The sequence below is a fragment of the Triticum urartu genome, chromosome 6A, assembly GCF_056163025.1.
Source record: "Triticum urartu cultivar PI428250 chromosome 6A, HENAU_Tu73, whole genome shotgun sequence".
Classification (NCBI taxonomy): Eukaryota; Viridiplantae; Streptophyta; class Magnoliopsida; order Poales; family Poaceae; genus Triticum; species Triticum urartu.
The window spans coordinates 566,872,036-566,891,973 of NC_141878.1; the positions used below are offsets into that span (position 1 = coordinate 566,872,036).

At 47.7% G+C, this 19,938-nt stretch overlaps 3 protein-coding genes and 1 pseudogene across 3 annotated transcripts; 2 read left to right on the forward strand and 2 right to left on the reverse strand.

The window, feature by feature from the left end:
* Positions 1-323: 323 nt before the first annotated feature.
* Positions 324-1,100, reverse strand: LOC147966381 (uncharacterized). The gene has a single exon (XM_087530809.1). The coding sequence runs from the start codon at positions 1,098-1,100 to the stop codon at positions 324-326; it is 777 nt and encodes a 258-aa protein (XP_087386935.1).
* A 378-nt stretch (positions 1,101-1,478) lies between these two features.
* Positions 1,479-3,297, forward strand: LOC147966382 (malonyl-CoA:anthocyanidin 5-O-glucoside-6''-O-malonyltransferase-like). Its single transcript, XM_087527239.1, has one exon. It carries the CDS (start codon positions 1,659-1,661, stop codon positions 3,054-3,056), a length of 1,398 nt encoding a protein of 465 aa, XP_087383365.1. The 5' UTR covers positions 1,479-1,658; the 3' UTR covers positions 3,057-3,297.
* A 6,445-nt stretch (positions 3,298-9,742) lies between these two features.
* LOC125530113 (disease resistance protein RGA5-like) lies at positions 9,743-14,578 on the reverse strand. Its single transcript, XM_048694512.2, has 3 exons — positions 14,056-14,578; positions 13,160-13,546; positions 9,743-11,847 (listed from the first exon to the last, which is right to left on the reverse strand). The coding sequence occupies exons 1-3, from the start codon at positions 14,466-14,468 to the stop codon at positions 9,876-9,878; spliced, it is 2,772 nt and encodes a 923-aa protein (XP_048550469.2). The 5' UTR covers positions 14,469-14,578; the 3' UTR covers positions 9,743-9,875.
* A 3,080-nt stretch (positions 14,579-17,658) lies between these two features.
* On the forward strand, positions 17,659-19,497 carry LOC147966383 (serine carboxypeptidase 24-like; annotated as a pseudogene).
* Positions 19,498-19,938: the final 441 nt, after the last annotated feature.

The window sequence follows — 19,938 nt, forward strand, 5'->3', positions numbered from 1 at the left end:
CTCTTGGGGATGAGCACGATGTGAGCCTTATTCAATTTTGCCATCCCTCTGCCATCTCCAACATAGAACTTCATGATAGCCGCCATGATGTCTTCCTTGATGGTAGCCCATGCTCTCTGGTAAAAAGTTACAATAAACCCATCCGGGCCAGGGGCGCGGTCCGGTGGCATTTCTTTAATCACCTTCCACACTTCATCCTCAGTAATCATATCCTCAAGCTCCGACAAATCATACTGTTGCATGCCTAGGTACTGCAAGTCCAGAGAGAACTCCCGTGCACTATCCCTGCCGATGAGATTCTCATACGCCTGGCCAAAGAGACCCTACTTCTGCTTTTGCTCCGTAATGACCACCCCATTACTCTTAATGTGTGGGATGAAGTTTTTAGATCTGCGCCCATTCGCGACCGCTTGCAAAAGTTTGGTATTAGCGTCACCTTCCTTCAACCATTTCATCCTTGATCTCTGACGATTAATCGTACGTTCCATAGCAGCCAACCCCAATAAAGTATGCTTGAGTGTTTTCCTGAGCCAAACCTCCTGTCTGTCAAGAGGTCGCATCTCCTGGGCAATATCCAGTCTATGGATGACCCATGTAGCCACTCGCATAAGTACCTTTACGTTGCCCATCCTCCTCTGCCCCCATGCTTGGAGATACACGGCCGCGTTACGCAATAGCGCATCCAACCTCTTATAGGGATCAACAATCTCAGGGTCGCAAACCCACGCTTCCTTGACCGCTTCATCGAAACCATCCAACTTTGTCCAAAACATCTCGAACCGAAATCTCTTCTTAGCACAGAAACCCGCACTGGTAGTGAGGAGTAGGGGTGCGTGGTCAGACACACCAGTTGACAACGCTTGTAGCAGGTAATCATTGTTATCAAGCTCCCACTCCACTGTAGTAAGGACGCGGTCGATCTTGGTCAGAGTGGGGGAGTCCCTCTCATTTGACCAAGTGTACCTCCTGCCGTGCATGTACATTTCCTTCAACTCGTGGTCGTCCACAAAGTCCCTAAACATCCCCATCACCCTTGTATTAACATTAGTGTTGCTTTTATCGGCGGCGCTCAAGATCATATTAAAATCACCCAAGACCATCCACGGTCCATGACAAGTCATGCGTCTTCTACTCAACTCCTCCAAGAATTGGCCTTTGGCCTCCACCTGTTGCGGACCATACACCACCGAGATCCACCATGGATCTCCCACCTTAGTATGCACCATGCCCGTGAGAAAATAGGTGTCTAGCGCGAAGCTATCCACAGAATACCTCCCCCGGCCGTGGAAACCAGAGGAGGTATTCTGTTGGCGAAGGATATCACATTTAACCTCCCACAAATAAGGCAGCAACAAAGAATAAAAAAACCAAGACAAAAAAAATAGATCACAGACATAGTAAAGATCAGGTTATGTCACATCTACATGCGTCCTAAACAGACCCTTTCTCGAAATGATATGTATGCTACCGACAAGCTGCACTTTGTGCCCCTCAAAAACATAACATCAATTTCGTAGTACGAGGGAGCTGGTGGCTCTGTGCATCCACGTCTCCTGCTCTGCTGGCCTTCTCGTGAACTTCGTCTCCCGCTCGCGCTACAGCACTAGCCACGCCACCCCAGTACGATTCGATTCGAGGTAGCAGATCACTAGGCACCAATGGCGCCGGAGCCGCTGCAGCACGTGACCGTCCTGGACCGGTGCGAGGTCTCGCCGTCGCCGCCGGCAATGGCCGGGCAGCCGCGCGCGCTGCCGCTCACGTTCTTCGACCTCGTCTTCTGGGCCTTCCCGCCCGTGCAGCGCGTCCTCTTCTACGGCAGCGCGGACCGGGACCTACTCGACGTCCCGAGCTTCCTCCGCCGCGAGCTGCCCCTCTTCAAGGCGTCCCTGGCCGCCGCGCTGCACCACTTCTACCCGCTGGCCGGGCGGCTGCCGTGCGAGCTGCCCGCCGAGCCCGAGGTCGCGTGCAACGACGGCGACTCTGTTCGCCTCACGGTGGCGGTCTGCGGCGACGACTTCGGCGACCTCGCGGGGGACCAGCCGCGCGATACTGCGAGGCTCCGGGCGCTGCTGCCCCCGCTGCCGAGCCGCGGCGGCGGGTCTCGGGGAGTGTTCGCCGTGCAGATCACCGTGTTCCCTCGCGCCGGCATCTGCGTCGGCACCACGCTGCACCACGCCGTCGCCGACGGCTCCAGCTACGTGCATTTTGTTAGGACGTGGGCGGCCATCCACCGCCTGCTCGTCGGCGCCGACAAGAAGGTGGTGGACGTCGCGCCGCCGCTGTTCGACCGCGGCGTGGTGCGCGACGACGCCGGTCTCCGAGAGCTGTTCGTCCGCGAGCTCGCGGAGGCCGGCGACGAGCGGTTGGACGACTGGGACCTGAGCAGGCGGCCGGGCGGTGCCGTCGTCGTGCTCGCGACGTTCCGGTTCACGGAGGAGCTGCTAGGCCGGCTGGGGAAGCGCGTCGAGTCGGAGACCTCGGCGAGGCGCTGCTCGCCGTACGCGCTGGCGTGCGGTGCCGCGTGGGCCGGCATTGTGCACGCGCGCGGCGGCAACGGTACCAACTGCAATGCGCGGCATCAGTTTGGGTTCGTGACCGGGTGCAAACCCCGCACGAGCCCGCCGGTGCCGGGGAACTACTTCGGCAACTGCCTGGGTCTCTGCCGCGTGGAGGAGGCGGAGGATGATCATGGCGTCGGCCTCAACGCGTCGGCGGCGTCGGCGTCCATCTGGCGAGCGATCGAGGCGCTCGCGGAGCAGGGGCGGGCGCTGCGGGACGCATACTGGTGGGTGCGTCTCGTGCGGGAGTGCGCGGCGGCGCGCGCGGTGACCGTGGCCGGGTCACCAAAGCTGGGGATTTACGCAGCAGCGGACCTGGGTGAGCCCTGGGGCCGACCGCAGAAGGTTGAGATCGTCTCGGTGGAACGGACGGGCGCGCTGGCCCTGGCGGAGAACCTCGACGGCGGTGGCGGCATCGAGGTCGGGGTGGCGCTGCCGCGCGGGGAGATGGGGGCGTTCAGCGCGTTCTACGACGACCTCATCGCCGGCCTCCGGTGAAGCGTACGAGGACCGCGCGGGCACGTACGCGAAAGCGACACGGTGGGCGGGGCGGCGACAGCGAGTGCAACGGTAGACCACTCGCCACCTTTTCGACGCAGGACACAAAACAAAAACATGACGAGTTGGAGCAGGTGGATGGATGCGACGTCTCCTGCGCGCTCCACTAGCTCGTGCTCCGCGAAGACACTCCTGTCTGTGTGGTGCAGAGCGTACGAACTGCTGTGTCGACTGTGAATAGAGTATCAATATCATGTAGTGCGATCGCCCTAGTCGCACACAATGTGACTGCAACGGCGTTTTGCTTGAGTTGATCGCTTCTCCTTTGGTCTCGAACTTTGCATGAATGCACCATGCACGACCGGATGCCGGAAATGGACAACAGAAATACCATAGCCGTACCTGCAGGAAGCACTTCGAAACCCCAAGATTACTGTCAAATGCTTCAAACATATAAGTCTGAGTCCGTCTTCAACGCCGCCTTCGAATCGGACTCGCTATGGGTTCGCAGACACGAATACGAAAGTCGGACATGCATCATATCCATCAAACTTTCGCCCATGTTTGTCTCTGTTTTTTTTTCAAGTCCGTGGCACTCCAAAATAACTATACATGAGCATAATTCTTCAAGCAACGAAAATATTCAAGTACAACACTAGTTCAAATTTAAATATTACAAACCAAACATTAAGTTTCAAATAAAATAATTCAACTTGAATTCAACTTATGTTCTAGTTGTCCCCTTTAATCGTCCACAAATGCTCGTCTAATCATTCTTAAACTACTCACGAGTTGCTCGGCGCCGAATCTGTTGATTCATCTGGACAAACTCCTCAAACTTTAACTGCAAAAATAAAAAAAGAAACTCCTCAAACATTGCCGGACTTTTAATTGCAAGTTGGATAGGATCACTTGTGTTCTCAAATTTCAGACCAGTGATCTCAAATTTCAGACCTCATACGGCTCCTTCACCCTCGTCCTCCACAATCATGTTATACATGATGAAACAACATATTTTTGCAGGTCCTCGACCAACTACAAAACATGCTTGGAGCACTCCAAATGCTCTATCCATATCATTTCTACCTCCTTGTCAATGAGCTTTTTCTAACCAACTGGCTTAGAGATAGTCTTGATGAAGGTCGCACATAGAGGATAGATATCATTAAAATAGCCTATGTTGTAGTCATGATCATTGACAACATAATTGTATAGATAAGCTTGTCCTTCAGTCATCCTAACAAACACCGGATACCACTGTAGCACACTCTAATGTCATTGTGAGACCCGGACATGCCGAAGAAAGCCTGCCAAATCTAGAGCTTCTGTGATGTAACTGCTTCAAGAATGATGGTGGGCTTCTTAACACACTTTGGAAAAAGAGTTGCACTTTCACCTTTTCTCTCCATCACCATCATGCATCTTCCTAGGCGTCATCCAAATCAAGAGAGGAATTGCTCTACGACTTCCTATGATTGGAGGAGCCTCATCATTCCTTGATTTCCACTTCTCATTCTTTCAACACATTCCAACAATGTTGGAGGACAAATGATTTGCCCTTCAACTTGGCCATTTGCCGCTACCTCTCTTGCGATATATTACCATACAACATACAAATGCTAAATTGAATAAAATATTCAAAGTGATGCAAATGTGGCAATCAAAACAGTGAGTGCTAACATATTGATCAATGGTGACACCGCTAGGAGGAGCGTGCGTCACCTGGTCCAAACAACCCGCCGAACGGTTGTACATCACTTCAATCATACCCCATTGGTGTGTGCGAGATTTAAGTGTACAATTCGAGTTATGCCCAAGTCGTTAATGGAAATGCTCCTCGATGTACCCCCAATAGTTTGCACCATTTAATCTCTCAAGAGTGATGCCTTGCCATGCCCTCACAAGAGAATTTTCTACTTCCGTGGCGCAGTTTGTGACCCAAATTTCTTCTTCCTTGACAAACTAGAGGGCTGGGATTGATCCAATTTGGTATCTTTGCCCTCGACATCTTATTGTTCAAAGTGCCACACCATTGGGCCATCAAGATCGACATCATTAGTCGCAAAAAATAAATAGCGCATCATACTATCAGGAATGACTCGTTATCCGCCACCGATACTTCAAAATGCGTGAAATCATCATTAAACACAAGCATTCTTACACGGTCACATTGCATTCAATCAAACCAATCGAAACAAAAGACAATGATGGATGTTTTTCATAACCTCATCAGTAAATCTTCGAGTGCGTCCGGCTGGGTAGGCGCTTGAGTTTCGCCCTCCACCGAGATGCAGGGTGGAGGAGGCGGATGTGGGGCGCCGCCGTCTTCTACCTATGTTTCTTCGTTGTGGGGCATTGCGGCGCTGGCAGGGGAGGCCATCGCCCTAAGTTGACGACATCGGTGGTAACACATACAAGTTAGGCAGTGGTGGCCTGCCCTTGAGGCCCATGGAGGAGCAAGAGGCGCGACAGACAAGGAAGTCGTGAGATCCATCTCCAAACCAAGGGAATGAGATGCGGGGGTCGATGCGATATCCATGGCGTCATCAGCGGGGACCGGTGACGGCCGGAGGCGGCGCTACAATGAGTTGTGGAAATCGTCAGTGATTGGCGACTTGGATGGATCAACCTTTTTTAACCGAAATCGGTATGCGCGTGGTTATTATCAATCCAACACATATGATCACTCTGCTAAAAGTTGCTCTATGTATTTAATTTTTTTTTGTAATAAATAGACGAGGCTTTTGTCCTCTGTTTTGGAAGGAAAATAGTAGCAAGCCCGCACGTTGTCTAGTTGTCTTTGTGGCATCCTACTTGGCGTACGGCAAGTACACGTCGCAGTGGCTGTGGCTGCAGGAAGCACGCCGACCGGTCCGTGGATCGTCGTGTTGATTCACTCGCCGTGATACAAGAGCAACTGTAGCTCAGCTACAGCTTCCACTACCTGCCGATGCGCGCGCAGTTTGAGCAGCGGGCCGTCGGCGCCAGGGTCGACGTCGTCGTCGACGGTCACGTGCACGCATACCAGTGCAGCCACCGGGTGTCCAACGTCGGGTACAAACATTATGGACTGTGAGGTGCGCGACACCAGGGACCGCCGCGTGTTAGAGTTGTGTCGAATATTGTGTACAAGGTAGGTTACAGTTGGACTTGTAGTTGTATTGTGTTTAGATAGGATATGGAGTCGTGTCCTAGTAGGACACTTGTATCCTAGGCCTCTCATATATAGCGGGGCTAGACACACGATGTAACCTATGCCAACATAATAGCACGGGCACGCGGGGGAGCCGGCGGCGTGTGCCGGCGCCCGGGCGGCCGGGATGCGGTATTGTGACGGTGTCATGGGGAGGAGCGCCCGTAGTCAAGCCCCGGGGATGTAGCCATGTCGGTGAATCTCGTTAACAAATCTCGGTGTCGTGCTCGTGTAATTGCTTAGTCCTCGGATGATCGACGGTATGCCTCGAATTTATTCTAACAAGTGGTATCATGAGCAAGGTTCGATTTGAGGTTGCGGTTGTTGATCTAGAGATCGGAGTAGAATTCGTCGAATTGGTCAGTGATCGAGACCTGAGACCGGAAAAGATCGATGGGCGGCGGGAGTTCTGCTAGGAAGCAATCGGAAGGCAGCGGTGCGTGCAGCAGAGCGCGTGCAAGCGACGACAGGCGCATAGGCAAGCATCGAGATCGGCAGATCGATTCGGAAGCTGACGGCAGACGCGTGTTGGCGTGCAGAAACCCTCGGGCGCACGTGGAGCAAGGCGTACAGCGGAAATCCTCGATGTTTCGAGTCTCGGCGAGATACCGCCTCAGATCGCGGCGGTGTGTATGAAGTTTGGGCGAGATCAGATCGAGGGCGTGTGCGCACGGAAGCTCGTGACATAGCGTACGGACGGCGGCTCTGGCGCAGGTTAGGCGCCCATGTGGGTTGGCGCTGTAGAGCAGCGGCCCAGGCTGGCTGCGGCACGCTGGCCCAGGCGGGGCTGGACGCACCAGGCCTATGCGCGAGGCTGGGGAGCTCTGTGTCAAGACGTGCAGGGTTGTACGTACGAAGTGAGATTTGTGTGAAAAAAAAAAAGTCCAAGTTTGAGTCGTCGCTGCAAGTACATTTTATGGCAGGCATGATTTAAGTCCTGGTTGAGCGGTACAGCAAAGGGAATTAAAGGAAGAAGAGAAGGGATTGTGCAATTTGGACTCTACGGTCATGTTGCATGGACATGTTTTTTTTCTTCGGTCGGTTTGCTGATGTGCTTAAGGACGGTACCAAGGAGCAAGCTGAGAACATTACAATGGGCAGCCACAAGGCAAGGACAACTACATACGCATAAGGCTTGGTGGAGTCTGCAATGCGCGTGCAGGGAACATGCATATACAGGGCGTCAAGCAATGCACGGAGGTGTGCGGGCGGACACGACGCAGGGTGGGGCATGGTTGCAGTCGGATAATTCGGCTGAGTCGGACTGGACTGTCTGACGGATCGACGGGGATGTCGGTCAAAACAGAAGACGGCGGTGATTTCAGCGACGACGACATAGGAGCGTGATGCTGATGGTGACCGACTTCTGGGGCGTGGAAACACGTGGTGCAGGCCTGAGGGCTTATGCGGCTTTGACAGACTATGGTGCGGGGTTGATTCAAGATGGTGCACACATAAGAGAGCTTGAAGTCAACGGAGCGCGGGGTAGCATAGCGCAGCTACATGGAGTCATGTTGAAGGTGGAGCTGGAGTCTGATGGACGACTTCACTCTGAACTGATGGAGGGGCTACGGCATAAGTTAACGGAGAGTCGAAGCCTATTTCAGTGGGATAGCGAGAGACACGTGGATTGGACTGGGTACCAGTGGTCTGATGGAGACGTGATACTCGTCATCGGTCGGTCATGATCGGTGGTACTCTGCAGTGGGGGTTGAGTGATGTGGTTTCGCGACCCTTGAGACTCGACCAGGACAGCGGAGGCTCGACGCGGTAATAACGGCGAGGCGTGCGGTACGCACGGACATGGAGACGGGCCAGGGCTCTGGTGGTCATACATGTGGTGAGACAACTGCGAATTTGACTTGGAATGACTACAAGCAACGGTGAAATTTCTTCAAGTTTCAGACAGGCGGTCAAGAAAGGAGCGGTGATGTTGAGTTCAGGTAACTCTTATGTGTGATACCCAATATGTGAGTTGTTCACTTTCACGCAGGTCAGTGATCAGTGTGTGATGGTGTTGGACGGATACTCTGGAAGTTGAGAGCTCAAACTAGAGTAACAAGGAACTTAATTTTGCTCGAGTGTTGACTGTGGTCAAGAAAAGAAGGGACTACAAGTTGCAGGTGGAGTCATATGGAGTCTTTGGAGTAGCAGCGGTGCTCACAGGATAAGCTCAAGTCCAATGTACATGGAAGTTTGATGCATCGACGAACTTAAGGTGGTGGGGAATATTCGCCAAGGTGAAGTTTGTTAGAGTTGTGTCGAATATTGTGTACAAGGTAGGTTACAGTTGGACTTGTAGTTGTATTGTGTTTAGATAGGATATGGAGTCGTGTCCTAGTAGGACACTTGTATCCTGAGCCTCTCATATATAGCGGGGCTAGACACACGATGTAACCTATGCCAACATAATAGCACGGGCACGCGGGGGAGCCGGCGGCGTGTGCCCGCGCCCGGGCGACCCGGGTGCGGTATTGTGACGGTGTCATGGGGAGGAGCGCCCGTAGTCAAACCCCGGAGATGTAGCCATGTCGGTGAACCTCGTTAACAAATCTCGGTGTCGTGCTTGTGTAATTGCTTGGTCTTCAGATGATCGACGGTATGCCTCGGATTTATTCTAACACCGCGCGTCCGTGTAGATCACCATCGGCGACGGCGCGACATCGACGGTCTCGCCGACAGCTTGAATGTAACTGGATGAAATGGGACATACTTTTTTGCCTTGAGTCAGCCATATTCAGAAACACGTCACCACTTCAATCCTGTCTTGATCTGGCCAACACTCCCAATCTTCTGCAAACCTGCATTCACGGCCTGAAGAGCACTTGCCACGGCCGCAATGCTCTCTGCTTCTCCGCATAGCTTCCCCTGATTTTGCGTTGAGAGTCTGATGGTCATGCATGTCAATTGTTAATCCAGTTAGTGAGCGAGCCGAGAACACTAGTGGAAGACACTAGCTACTACTCCCTCCGTCTCATAATATAAGACATATTTTAACACTATATTAATGTCAAAAAACACCTTACATTACGGGACGGAGTAGTAGCTTCCAGTAATCATTACTCGTCACTCGACCGCTCGATCGACTTTCTATCCCATCCTTGTTAGGGATGAGCTGCACAGTGCAGAGACATCTTATTGACGAGGTAAGTGCAGACATCAATGTGCAGTAATCAGTAATCAGTAGGCAGGTGGCTTGTTAGCTTTAGCAGAAGCGGAAGATATAAAAACGGAAACTAAGATTTGGAAAATAATCGGGCTCAAATCACTTCCAGGCTTTTCAAAGACCAGTTCTAAGGTTGTCCGTGCAAATTACGATAGCTAGTAGTAACTAACCGTTTTGCCAGCCATTTCTCAAACCAAATAATCCCTCAATAATCACATGGTTTGCTGAATATACAGCAACATGTACTGTAGAAAGCATAAATGAATGGTTGAGGTTTGGAGTTGATACCCTCTCAGAGTGCACTGGAGATATTGATGCAACAACACTCAAGACATTAAACACCAGAGAAATGAATGAAGAACAGTATACAACATGCATATAGCAGAGGAAACGATGAAAGTTACAGTAGAGGCCGTCCAGAGACAGATTGCTCAGTGCACGTGGTCCGTTTATGCTTCACTCAAAAGTCGTAACAGATAATATCCAAGGAAGGAGGGCTTGGGTGCAGCTGCAGGGCGTTCCTAAAAGCAGACTGGATTTTGAGCTTCACTTCTTCAACAGATTCCTTGTGGTTGCCGCATGAAGTAAAACTGATTTGCTGCAGGTCTAAGAGGTGCTCCATGCCTGCTGGCGCAGCTCCTCCCCAGCACAGCGTATATAGTGTCAGACTGAGGTCTCGTAGTTTGGGCGTAGCTCCTGCCTCGAAGCGCAGACGTGCTGTAACATCTTCGTCAGAGGAGAATCCAAGGCACTCCAGGACTGGGAATAATCCCTTGCTAACGATTACAGCCTCTTCTTTAGGGCATGTCGCAACTCTAAGGTGGAGGTAGACGAGGGATGGCAGTCCTCCAAGAATAGTAATCGCATCATTTTTCGTCTCCTTAACAAATAATTGCAGGCTATGCAGGCAATTGAGATCACTGATCCATTTGGGAACTCCTAACATCTTCCAGTTGGTAAGGCACATTTCCTCGATAAGGGCGGGAGGATCTGAAACCGAGCCTAAAATGTTGTCCTTATCATCATGATAGCCTTCGATCTCGAGATATTTGAGGTTGCGTAGATTACAAATAGAAGAGACCACAACCTCGAACATTGCCTTCTCCAGCAGATCGCAATCATCATCATCAGAGCTATCAAGCTTCAGACTACTCAGATTAGTCAGCTTACCAAGGCCCTCAAGAGCCTCCAGCGAACTCCTCTCCAGTGTGAAACCATTGAGTGTGCGAAGTGATTCCATGACCCCGATCTTTTCAGGTAGCCCAATCATCTCATACAAACCCATTGTCAGATTAGACAAGCGGGGCAAGTGCTCTATGTCTGAGGGGATGCTTCCATTTGGTACATCCAACGTATCCAAATGCACAAGCCCCCGAATTTCAGTGGGAAGCTTCGCATAGAAATAAGATGAAACCTTTAAATAGCTCAGTTGAAACAATTGGCTGATAGCAGTGAGGTCCAGATGTGAGCTCCCAGGTATATATGGATATTCAAAGGATAACACACGGATATACTTTAACTGAGAAAGACGAGGTATGGACTTGCAATCTCCGAACCATGTCAATGACCGAACTTGTGACGTGCTATCCGAAACTGTCCAAGATATTGTTTCTTTTGTTGTTCTATCAACACTTGATATCAGAGACAGCCGACGGATCTTGTAAGTGCAGTCACGCAGTCTTGTCATCTCTTTAGAACTATATGCCACACTATTAAAATTATCTTCTGAACACTTTCTCAAGATCAGATCCAGCATCATGTCATGTACTTTGCAACACACCTGCCCGTATATGCTCATTGTAGGCTGAATCAGGCTTCTGTTGACTAGCTCATTGAAATAACTTATCCCAACATCCTCCAAATTCGTTCCATGTGAATTACTGACAAAGCCTTCGGCTATCCATTTTCGGACTAGATCATCCCTCAGAATCTCAGAGTCTTCTGGATACATACCAAGGTAAAGGAAACAAGTGCGGAGATGAAGAGGAAGATTCATATAGCTGAGGTTTAATATACTCCTCATCCCTTTCAGTGTGGGGTTTACGGCAAACTGGGCACCCAGAGAATTCTTTATGTTATCCCAGTCATTCCTTGATCTTTCTCGACGGGAAGCCAATAGGCTAGCTATAGTAATGATTGCAAGTGGCAATCCGCCACATTTCTTCAGAATTTCATTTGAAACTTCCTCAAAATTAGATGGACACTTGTTTTCAGACCCAAATACTCTGCTCGTGAATAACCTTCTCGAATCTTCAGAGCTGAGGGGCTTCATTTTGTAGATGTGCTCATAGTGATAAGAACATGCTGACATTGCAACGGCTTCCACTCTTGTGGTTACTATTACTCTACTCCCGTTAGCATTTTCTGGAAAAGCACATCTTATAATGTCCCATGCTTCTTCACCCCACAAGTCATCGACTATAATAAAATACCTGTTGAATAGGGCATTATAAATTGCATTAGGAGGCATCTAAAAATATTGCAGGTTAAAGCATCAATAAAATCAAATAACCTTGGGGAAATCACGCCACACAAATGCCATTCTTATGGATAGGTTAGACATAATTGTGTAATTTTCAAGCCAAAATAACAGCGACAGCTTGCGTGGCGTGTTAAAATTTGGCTTCCAAAATAGCAGGTTTTATTTCTTCATCAAAACAGATCACTGCCAATTTTCCATAACAAGTTGTTTTGCTGCTGTATGATGACACATTCAGTAGTGAGAGCGGTCAATATGGTAGTATACATTGTATTTCTTTATTTGCAGATCACTGGCATATTCCTAATTTAACACCACATGAAAATGCTACTTGGACTGTAGGTCTTCCTACTGGCCTAATATAAACATTTGCTGATCTGGATATCAACTCCACATATTTGTCTAATGTTACATACAAGCGACCTACTTCATCACGTTGACAACTTTGTTTATATGAAATACTCCCTCCGTCCGGGATTACTTGCCGAAGAAATAGATGTATCTAGACGTATTTTAGGTCTAGATACATCCATTTTTATCCATTTTTGGGACAAGTAATTTGGGACAGAGGAAGTATTTACTAAGAACCAACAAGTTCAGTGGCAGGCAACCAGTCCACGATCCAGACTTTGGTTTTGCATAGCTGTCTAATACCACGTTTTAACGACTACATTAATGAACAAATCAATGATCATTTGGCAGTGCGAATTATAATTCTGCACACTAATTAAGTATCATGTTCAAAAGGGCGGAGAACTCGCAATTAAAATTTCCCTTCCGCGTTCTAATCTGGTATCATTAACATGTAGATCCAGGACAAATGACTTCTGCAAACTGATCTAGTTTCATATATAAACTGCCAACGAGCTAGTATATATTCTAAACTTTAGTTCTGTATAAATGATCCATCGGTTGGCTCATGATCTTGGAGGGCAACTTGACTGTAAGGCATGCTTGCACTTCTCCCTTGGTTTCTCTGTATGTCAGGTACATTTTGACTTCTCAAATTATGTGATATCTAATATTATGTGAGTAATGTTACAACCAATTGACATTGTTGGATCAGTGTTGGAACACACTTTTCAATTCTGATGATTTTATAATTATTTGTCTTTCTTTGTAAAAAAACATTTATAGTAAAGTCATATGCGGACAGGCAAAATACATTTGGAAACATAGGGTGTAAACTTAAATCTAGTTAAACTATTACTCAACTATCCTGCAGAAATGCAAGAATGCTTGTAGAAGTAAAGATGTAACTATACCTCTTGTCTGCAAGGTGTTCTCTAAGTTGACCGATGATGTCTTCCACCTCACAAATACCGGAGGACTCATTTATCCCAAGCTTTAAGCTTAGGCTATTGAGAAACCGTGGCATGTCTGGTTTTTGAGAGACAGGAATAAATGCCTTACAGTCAAATTGCCCTTCGAGATCATCATACACCTGATTAGCAAGGGTAGTTTTCCCCAGTCCTCCGAATCCCACGATGGACACCACCTTGTGCTTCTTCTCGGTGAGTGTTAACAAACTGACAACCTTCTTCTTTGGGCCATCAGTACCCACAAGTCCAGCAGCGTCTTTGTAGATCACTGAAATCCGCGGATCAATATTCACGGAGCCACAGCTAGTATTGCAGTCGTCAATCTTGTACCTGAAATTGATTAGAATGTCAAAGGAGGATGTTACAATTGCATATGTTTCTCACAATAGAATGCGCCTTAAATCATGTTCTTAGTTGAGGCGTTTCTTCAGGTGCACCGCTAGATTTGTGAGATGAAGATTTGTCCACAACTTGAAGATTATCTAGGGGCACACATGTGGCAAGGCCATGGCGCATCATAGTTTCCCTTGAATGCCTTTAAACTATTTGGCATGTCTATGTTTGATGATTACCATGCTTTCTGTTTTGAATATGAATTTGAATTAAAGTATTTTGAGTATTTGAAATATTGTCAAACTATATGTGGATTGCAGCACAATACATATGTTTGGGATATATTACGGTAGAATGTGGTTTATGAATATAGTTTGCATATATATAAATGTAAAATGGAGAAAAATAGAATAGGGATTTGAGGGCTATGATTGGAGTACCATGCAAAACATGAAGGACTTCAAAAATAGTGAGACCTCCTACATGGTGTTTCGCATCTGTGGTACCTTATTCGCCGTTCATTCGCCTCTACTGCAAGAGCCTTGAGCTCCTCAATCTGGCCGGCAATCCGGTGCCGCACCCTCAGTGTCTTCAGGCGCCGAACAGTCCTCTTCACAAAGCCTGTACTGGGCTTGGCGTCGGCACCTCCAAGATCCTGCATGAAGTCATCGATGCAATTCTCCATGTCATAGGCCATCTCCCTGACATGGTCCCTCCAGTTCTTGGTATTTGGCTCGAGTTTTTCCATGAACTCCAGCTTCTCAAGGGAAGCATTCATGGCGCTGAGCTCGTGCTTGAGAAAAGTCACCTCCTTCCTCACTCCTTTGAGCTTCTTGTACTCGTCTCCCATCAGTGTGGTGAGTTTGCCAATGAGGGGGTTCATCACCCCCGCTGCGGCGCTCACGATTGGCATTGCCATCTCGAGCTTGGCCTCCTTCCTCTCTGGGTTCACTAGCGAGCTAGCAGTGTTTGTGTGCGGTGCGCGTGTGAGAAGCAAGCAAAGGCTGGTGAAGAGAGCTGCCTAACTTGATGGTGTCATCTATATGCTACTGCAGTCCTTTAAATTCATACTCCCTCCGTCCGAAAATACTTGTCATCAAAATGAATAAAAGGGGATGTATCTAGATGCATTTAGTTCTAAATACATTTCCTTTTTGTCCATTTTGATGACAAGTATTTTCGGACGGAGGGAGTATTATTTTTCTCCCTCGAGATCCACATTCATTAGTTAATGTAAACAATCTGCAGACTGCGCTGGAAATTAATTATTTACGCTGCATCGGGGGAGCATTTCTATGTCTGTGGAATGTGGAGTGTGTACTTGTTTAAGCCAAGAAGATGCTTATTTTCTGGCTCTTACAAAGTAGATCCATTACAACGTAGTAATAATCTATAGTCCACTTGTATGTGCACCCTGCCTGCAAACTCTGAAAATTAATTTTACTTTTTGACGTATATGCAAATAGCCAGTAAAACCTCAAGCTTAGTCTCGCTCACTAGCCACTAAGCTACGTTTGTCTGCGGCGAGCTGTAGTACGCACAGGCTTGATGCAGAGAGTAGGATGATGCTTAGCAAATTCCATGGTAAAAATCCACAGTTCTACCCTGCTGTAATCCTTGATTCGAGCACCAGTAGCGGTATTATATTTCCCCAAGATATGCGGCAGCTATTTATTTATTTTTGAGACATTCGCGGCAGTGCACTCCAATGAGAGCTGCATGCTGTACCTTTTGCAATTGGTTTAGTTAACTAATTATCACCTAAAGATCTATGCCAGGGTTAAACCAATGCAACCATAGAATACTGGCGTGCGCACCATGCTTTAGCTAATGTGTCGGTTGGTTTGATAAAGCCTTGGTAGACGATAAAGCCTAACTAAACCAATTGCAAAAGGTACCACCCACCTATATACTACTACGCTGTATGCATGTTCATGTGTCGGGTGGACGACACCTTTGATAAAGCTAGCCTAGGTAGACGATACCTTTAACTTGCTCCTTGTTTGTGCCTACCATGCTTTCTCGTCCCTGCAAACTAAAATTAACTTAAACATGTAGTACACTCAACACCTCTCACAGAGTCACAGTGATATTATGCAATGCCACCAACACCATGCAAGTGCACAAACGATTAGTACTAATGATGGGATACTACAACCAATGATGAGAGAGGTGATAGTAGTATCATGCAAGTGCACAAACGACAAAATTTATACAAGTTTTACTAATCTTGTACACAGTTTCACATTGGGATTCTACAGATTTATAAGTAAGAGAATACCATGCAATATAAGAAGGTACTTAGTAACTAAAGTGGTATCTGTCATGCCCTGAACTAGTTGAGGTCAGAGAGGCTCAAGATTCAGAGAAATTCAGAGATCACACAAGGAAATCAATGCACCGAGCGGGATTCTACTACAGAAAATGCTTGATTACAGAAGAAGGTTTATGCCGGCCAGAACATGGCGGCGGCTAGGGTTCAACCCCAAATATACAAGAGATAAGATGATCCTGCCTTACAGCTTACATAGCTAATATATAGCCTAGCAACAGGAACAGCAAGGGAGATAAACAGTAGGTTATTGTGGACCCTTGGATCAGAGATAGACGGTGCCGCAGCGGAGGGGTAAGTGAGCTGTGGGTGAACAGTAAACGTGTCCGTTTCTTCAGTAATCATCAGACTTTAGTAGTTTATACCAAGTGTTGGGTTCTCACAGTATCATACACTACGATGCTAGTTTATGATCGATACTGCCCACTCTGAGAAACATTACATCACAAGAAAATTTGAAAAATCATAATTTAAGCCATGTCAGTTGTGTTGTGTGTCTATGCTAAAGCGACGCATATTTACCATGCCCAAAGAAAGATGGGGAAGCCCCAAAAAATTGAGTGATGTGGCCACCCAATTTGTGCAGATATGCACCTCACAAGAACCACATAGGGTAGATGCAGTGTGAGGGTACACATGACACAATCATATCGACCAATACTTTAGAAGAATATGCTTGGCCCTTGCCGCTGGTGAATGGGCGGCCTATAGTGGACAAATTTTAAAGTCAAACATAGACTCTTCACCGAAGATCGGGAGTATGAAGGTAGGATCATACAGTAGTATCATATGCATGATACTAATATATGATACTCCCCACCAAAAATAGTCTGATACCAAGTTATGATACACTGATATCATATGCATGGAACTAGTACATGAACTTCTCAGTGTGACCTCCACGCCAGGGTTAACCTAATGCAACCATAGAATAGTGGCGTGCGCATCATGCTTTAGATAATGTGTCGGTTGGTAGACTGGTAGACGATAAAGCCTAACTAAACCAATTGCAAAAGGTATTACCACCCACCTACTATATACACAAGATTCAAGGTAGGTACGTTACCTTTAGTTGGCTCCTTGTTAGTGCATACCATGCTTTCTCCTCCCTGCAAATTAAAATTAACTTAAAGATGTAGACTCAAACACCTATTATGCAATGCCACCCAATACCATGCAATTGCACAAACGATAATTCATGATGAGATACTAGTATAACTAATGATGACAGAGGTGATAATAGTAACTAAAGTGATATCATACACTATGATACGAGTTTATGATCGATACTACCCACTATGAGAAACATTACATAATCGTAATTAAAAAGTGGTTATAAATGTCATCATAGAAAATGTGAAGAAATCGTAAGTGAAACCCTGTCGGCTATATTGTGTGTCTATGTTAAAGCGATGCAAATTTATCATTCCCAAAGAAAGATGGGAAACCCCCCAAAAAATGAGTGATGTGGCCACCGGTGGCGGAGACAGGGGGACCAGCAGGGCCCTGGCGCCCCCTATGATCGCTGATTTGCTACTAGTTTGTACATTAACAGTGTAAAATTTAGACAAAATACATGCATTAGTATTGTTTGGCCTCTCTTATCAAAAAATTGAGTCATTTGGCCCCCCCGATCTTTAATTCCGGGCTCCGCCACTGGTGGCCACCCAATATGTGCAGATATACACCTCACCAGAAGCACATAAGGTGAATGCAGTGTGAGGGTACACATGACACGGTCGTATCGATCAATACTTTAGAAGAATATGCTTGGCCCATGCCGGTGGTGAATGGGCGGCCTATAGGGGAGAAGCAGAGGACGAGGGGTGGTAGAAATGTGATATGCTCTGAAACTTTCCCATCTACTTTTGCTTGCATGACCCCACTTAATGCGCATATTTCACTTGCTGCATCATCAACTTCCATGGCAACAGAAGACAAATGAATCTTCAAATGGGAGTGCAAACCTAGTACAGTAAAAAAAAAATGCACTTCCTGAATAATTTTGTTCTCAGAACCTGGATGCTCTTCGGTGGCTTACAGTGAGGCTGAAGAGATCGTCCCGTTCCCAACGGGACAGAGGGCTCTACCTCAGCAAGTACTGGTGGAACAGAGATGAGCCGGCCAGCAGCCTCAGATACCACCGCGGCTGTTATGCATTCAGGACAGGTGACTCACTGAATTTTGTTACTGCATGCAGAGGCAGACCTTCTCTTCCTCGGCTCCTCCTACTCCAACACCTCCTCTGATCTTAAGTCTTACAGCCACTGAGAGAACTGGTAACCCTTGGTGTACAGTCATTTGGGTAATGTACAATTTTGGATGTTGAAATCTAGTAACTTGATGTGGATGTGATGCAGCTCAAGACTCGCTGCAGTTCTTGATGAGTTGGATTTCTACATTGCTGGAGAAAGCTACGCTAGTGAGTGTGTTGTTCTGACTTTCAGAGCACCAGCAGAAAAATCAGTGATTACTGTCACACTAGCACCATGACAGGAATTATTGACAGTGTCACCTGACAAGTAACTTCCATTCATTTCCCTTTTGTTCTACAAGGCCACCACGTGCCCCATTTGACAAGGAAGAACGTCGAGTACAACATGGCTTCACCGAATCCCTTCATCAACCTAAAGGGAATCCTTGTGAGAACTCAAAAGCTCTGCTACAGCATTCTACCAGTGGATCGATCGCACTGAATCTTCCATGTCTTTGTGGGTTATGATGATGTACACGCGGTGGGGAACGCGATGACCGACAACTACTACGACAACGTCGGCACGGTGACCTACTGTTGGACGCAGGCCATGATCTCAAGTTGTGCAACTTCAGCAGTGCCAACGTCTCGAATGCCTGCAACTGCGCCATGAGCTACGCCATGAACCACGGGTTCGGGGACATCAACCAGTACAACATCTACACGCCCTCCTTGCCACGCCTCCTTTGCGGCATCCGGCAGCTCCACCGCCCCCAGCCGCCATCGCCGTGCCGTGCAGAGGTTAAAGGACACCCTCATCCGCCGGAGATCAAATAGCTACAACCCCTGTATGGAGACCTACGCCGAGAAGTACTACAACCGGCTCGACGTGCAGAGGGCCATGCACGCCAAGACTACAAGGATTCCCTACACATGGACTGCTTGTAGGTTCAGTTTCGGACAAACTTTTCTTCTTCGTTCTTGTCATGGCTGGGCCATTATATTGAAGATCAATTAACAAGTAGGGGATGTTTTGACATTGACAATGACGTGCTCTTCAAGACATGGAGCGACTCTGAGTTGTCGATGCTGCCGACGTACAGGATGCTGATCAAGGCTGGGATCAGGGTATGGGTGTTCAGGTAAGCTGAAGAGTCTGAAACCGGGAAAGATCTTTTTCCGATGCAGACATGCAGCACACAATGTTGTCAGTTGGTGTAACATGTTTTCACTGTTGAGTGCAGCGGCGACACGGACTCGGTGACCACGACGAGGTTTTCGCTCAACCACCTCGGTCGGAAGACCAAGATTCGATGGTACCCATGGTACTCAGCCGCCGGTCAGGTACTCATGACGGCTTTTGCTCAACCACCTCGGTCGGAGTACAACAAGTTTGTTTGCCGTGAGCCCGTGACAGGGTAAACATCTTTGCATGCAGTAATCAGTAGGTAGGTGACAGCTCATTAGCTTTAGCAGAAGCGAAAGATATACTAAAAAAGACAGAAACTAAGATTTGGAAAAAAAAATCGGACTCAAATTAGTTTGGGGATTTTTAAAGACCAGTTCTATGGTTGTCCCTGCAAGGTACTCTCTCCGTTTTAAAATAGATGATCCAACTTTATACTAATACCTTATTAATCATGTGATTTTCTGGATATACAACAACACGTAGCAAGAAAGTACTATGAACGAATGGTTGAGGTCGTGTGGAGCTGTGTCGGGACACTTCTTTGGTCCTTGTGGCTAACTAGGAATAAACTCACGATCGAGGGGATCTTGCCAACACATCCGGCTAATATCATCTTCAAATGCAATCTTCTTTTGCAGCAGTGGAGTCCGTTGGGGAGACGCAAGGATGCTGAT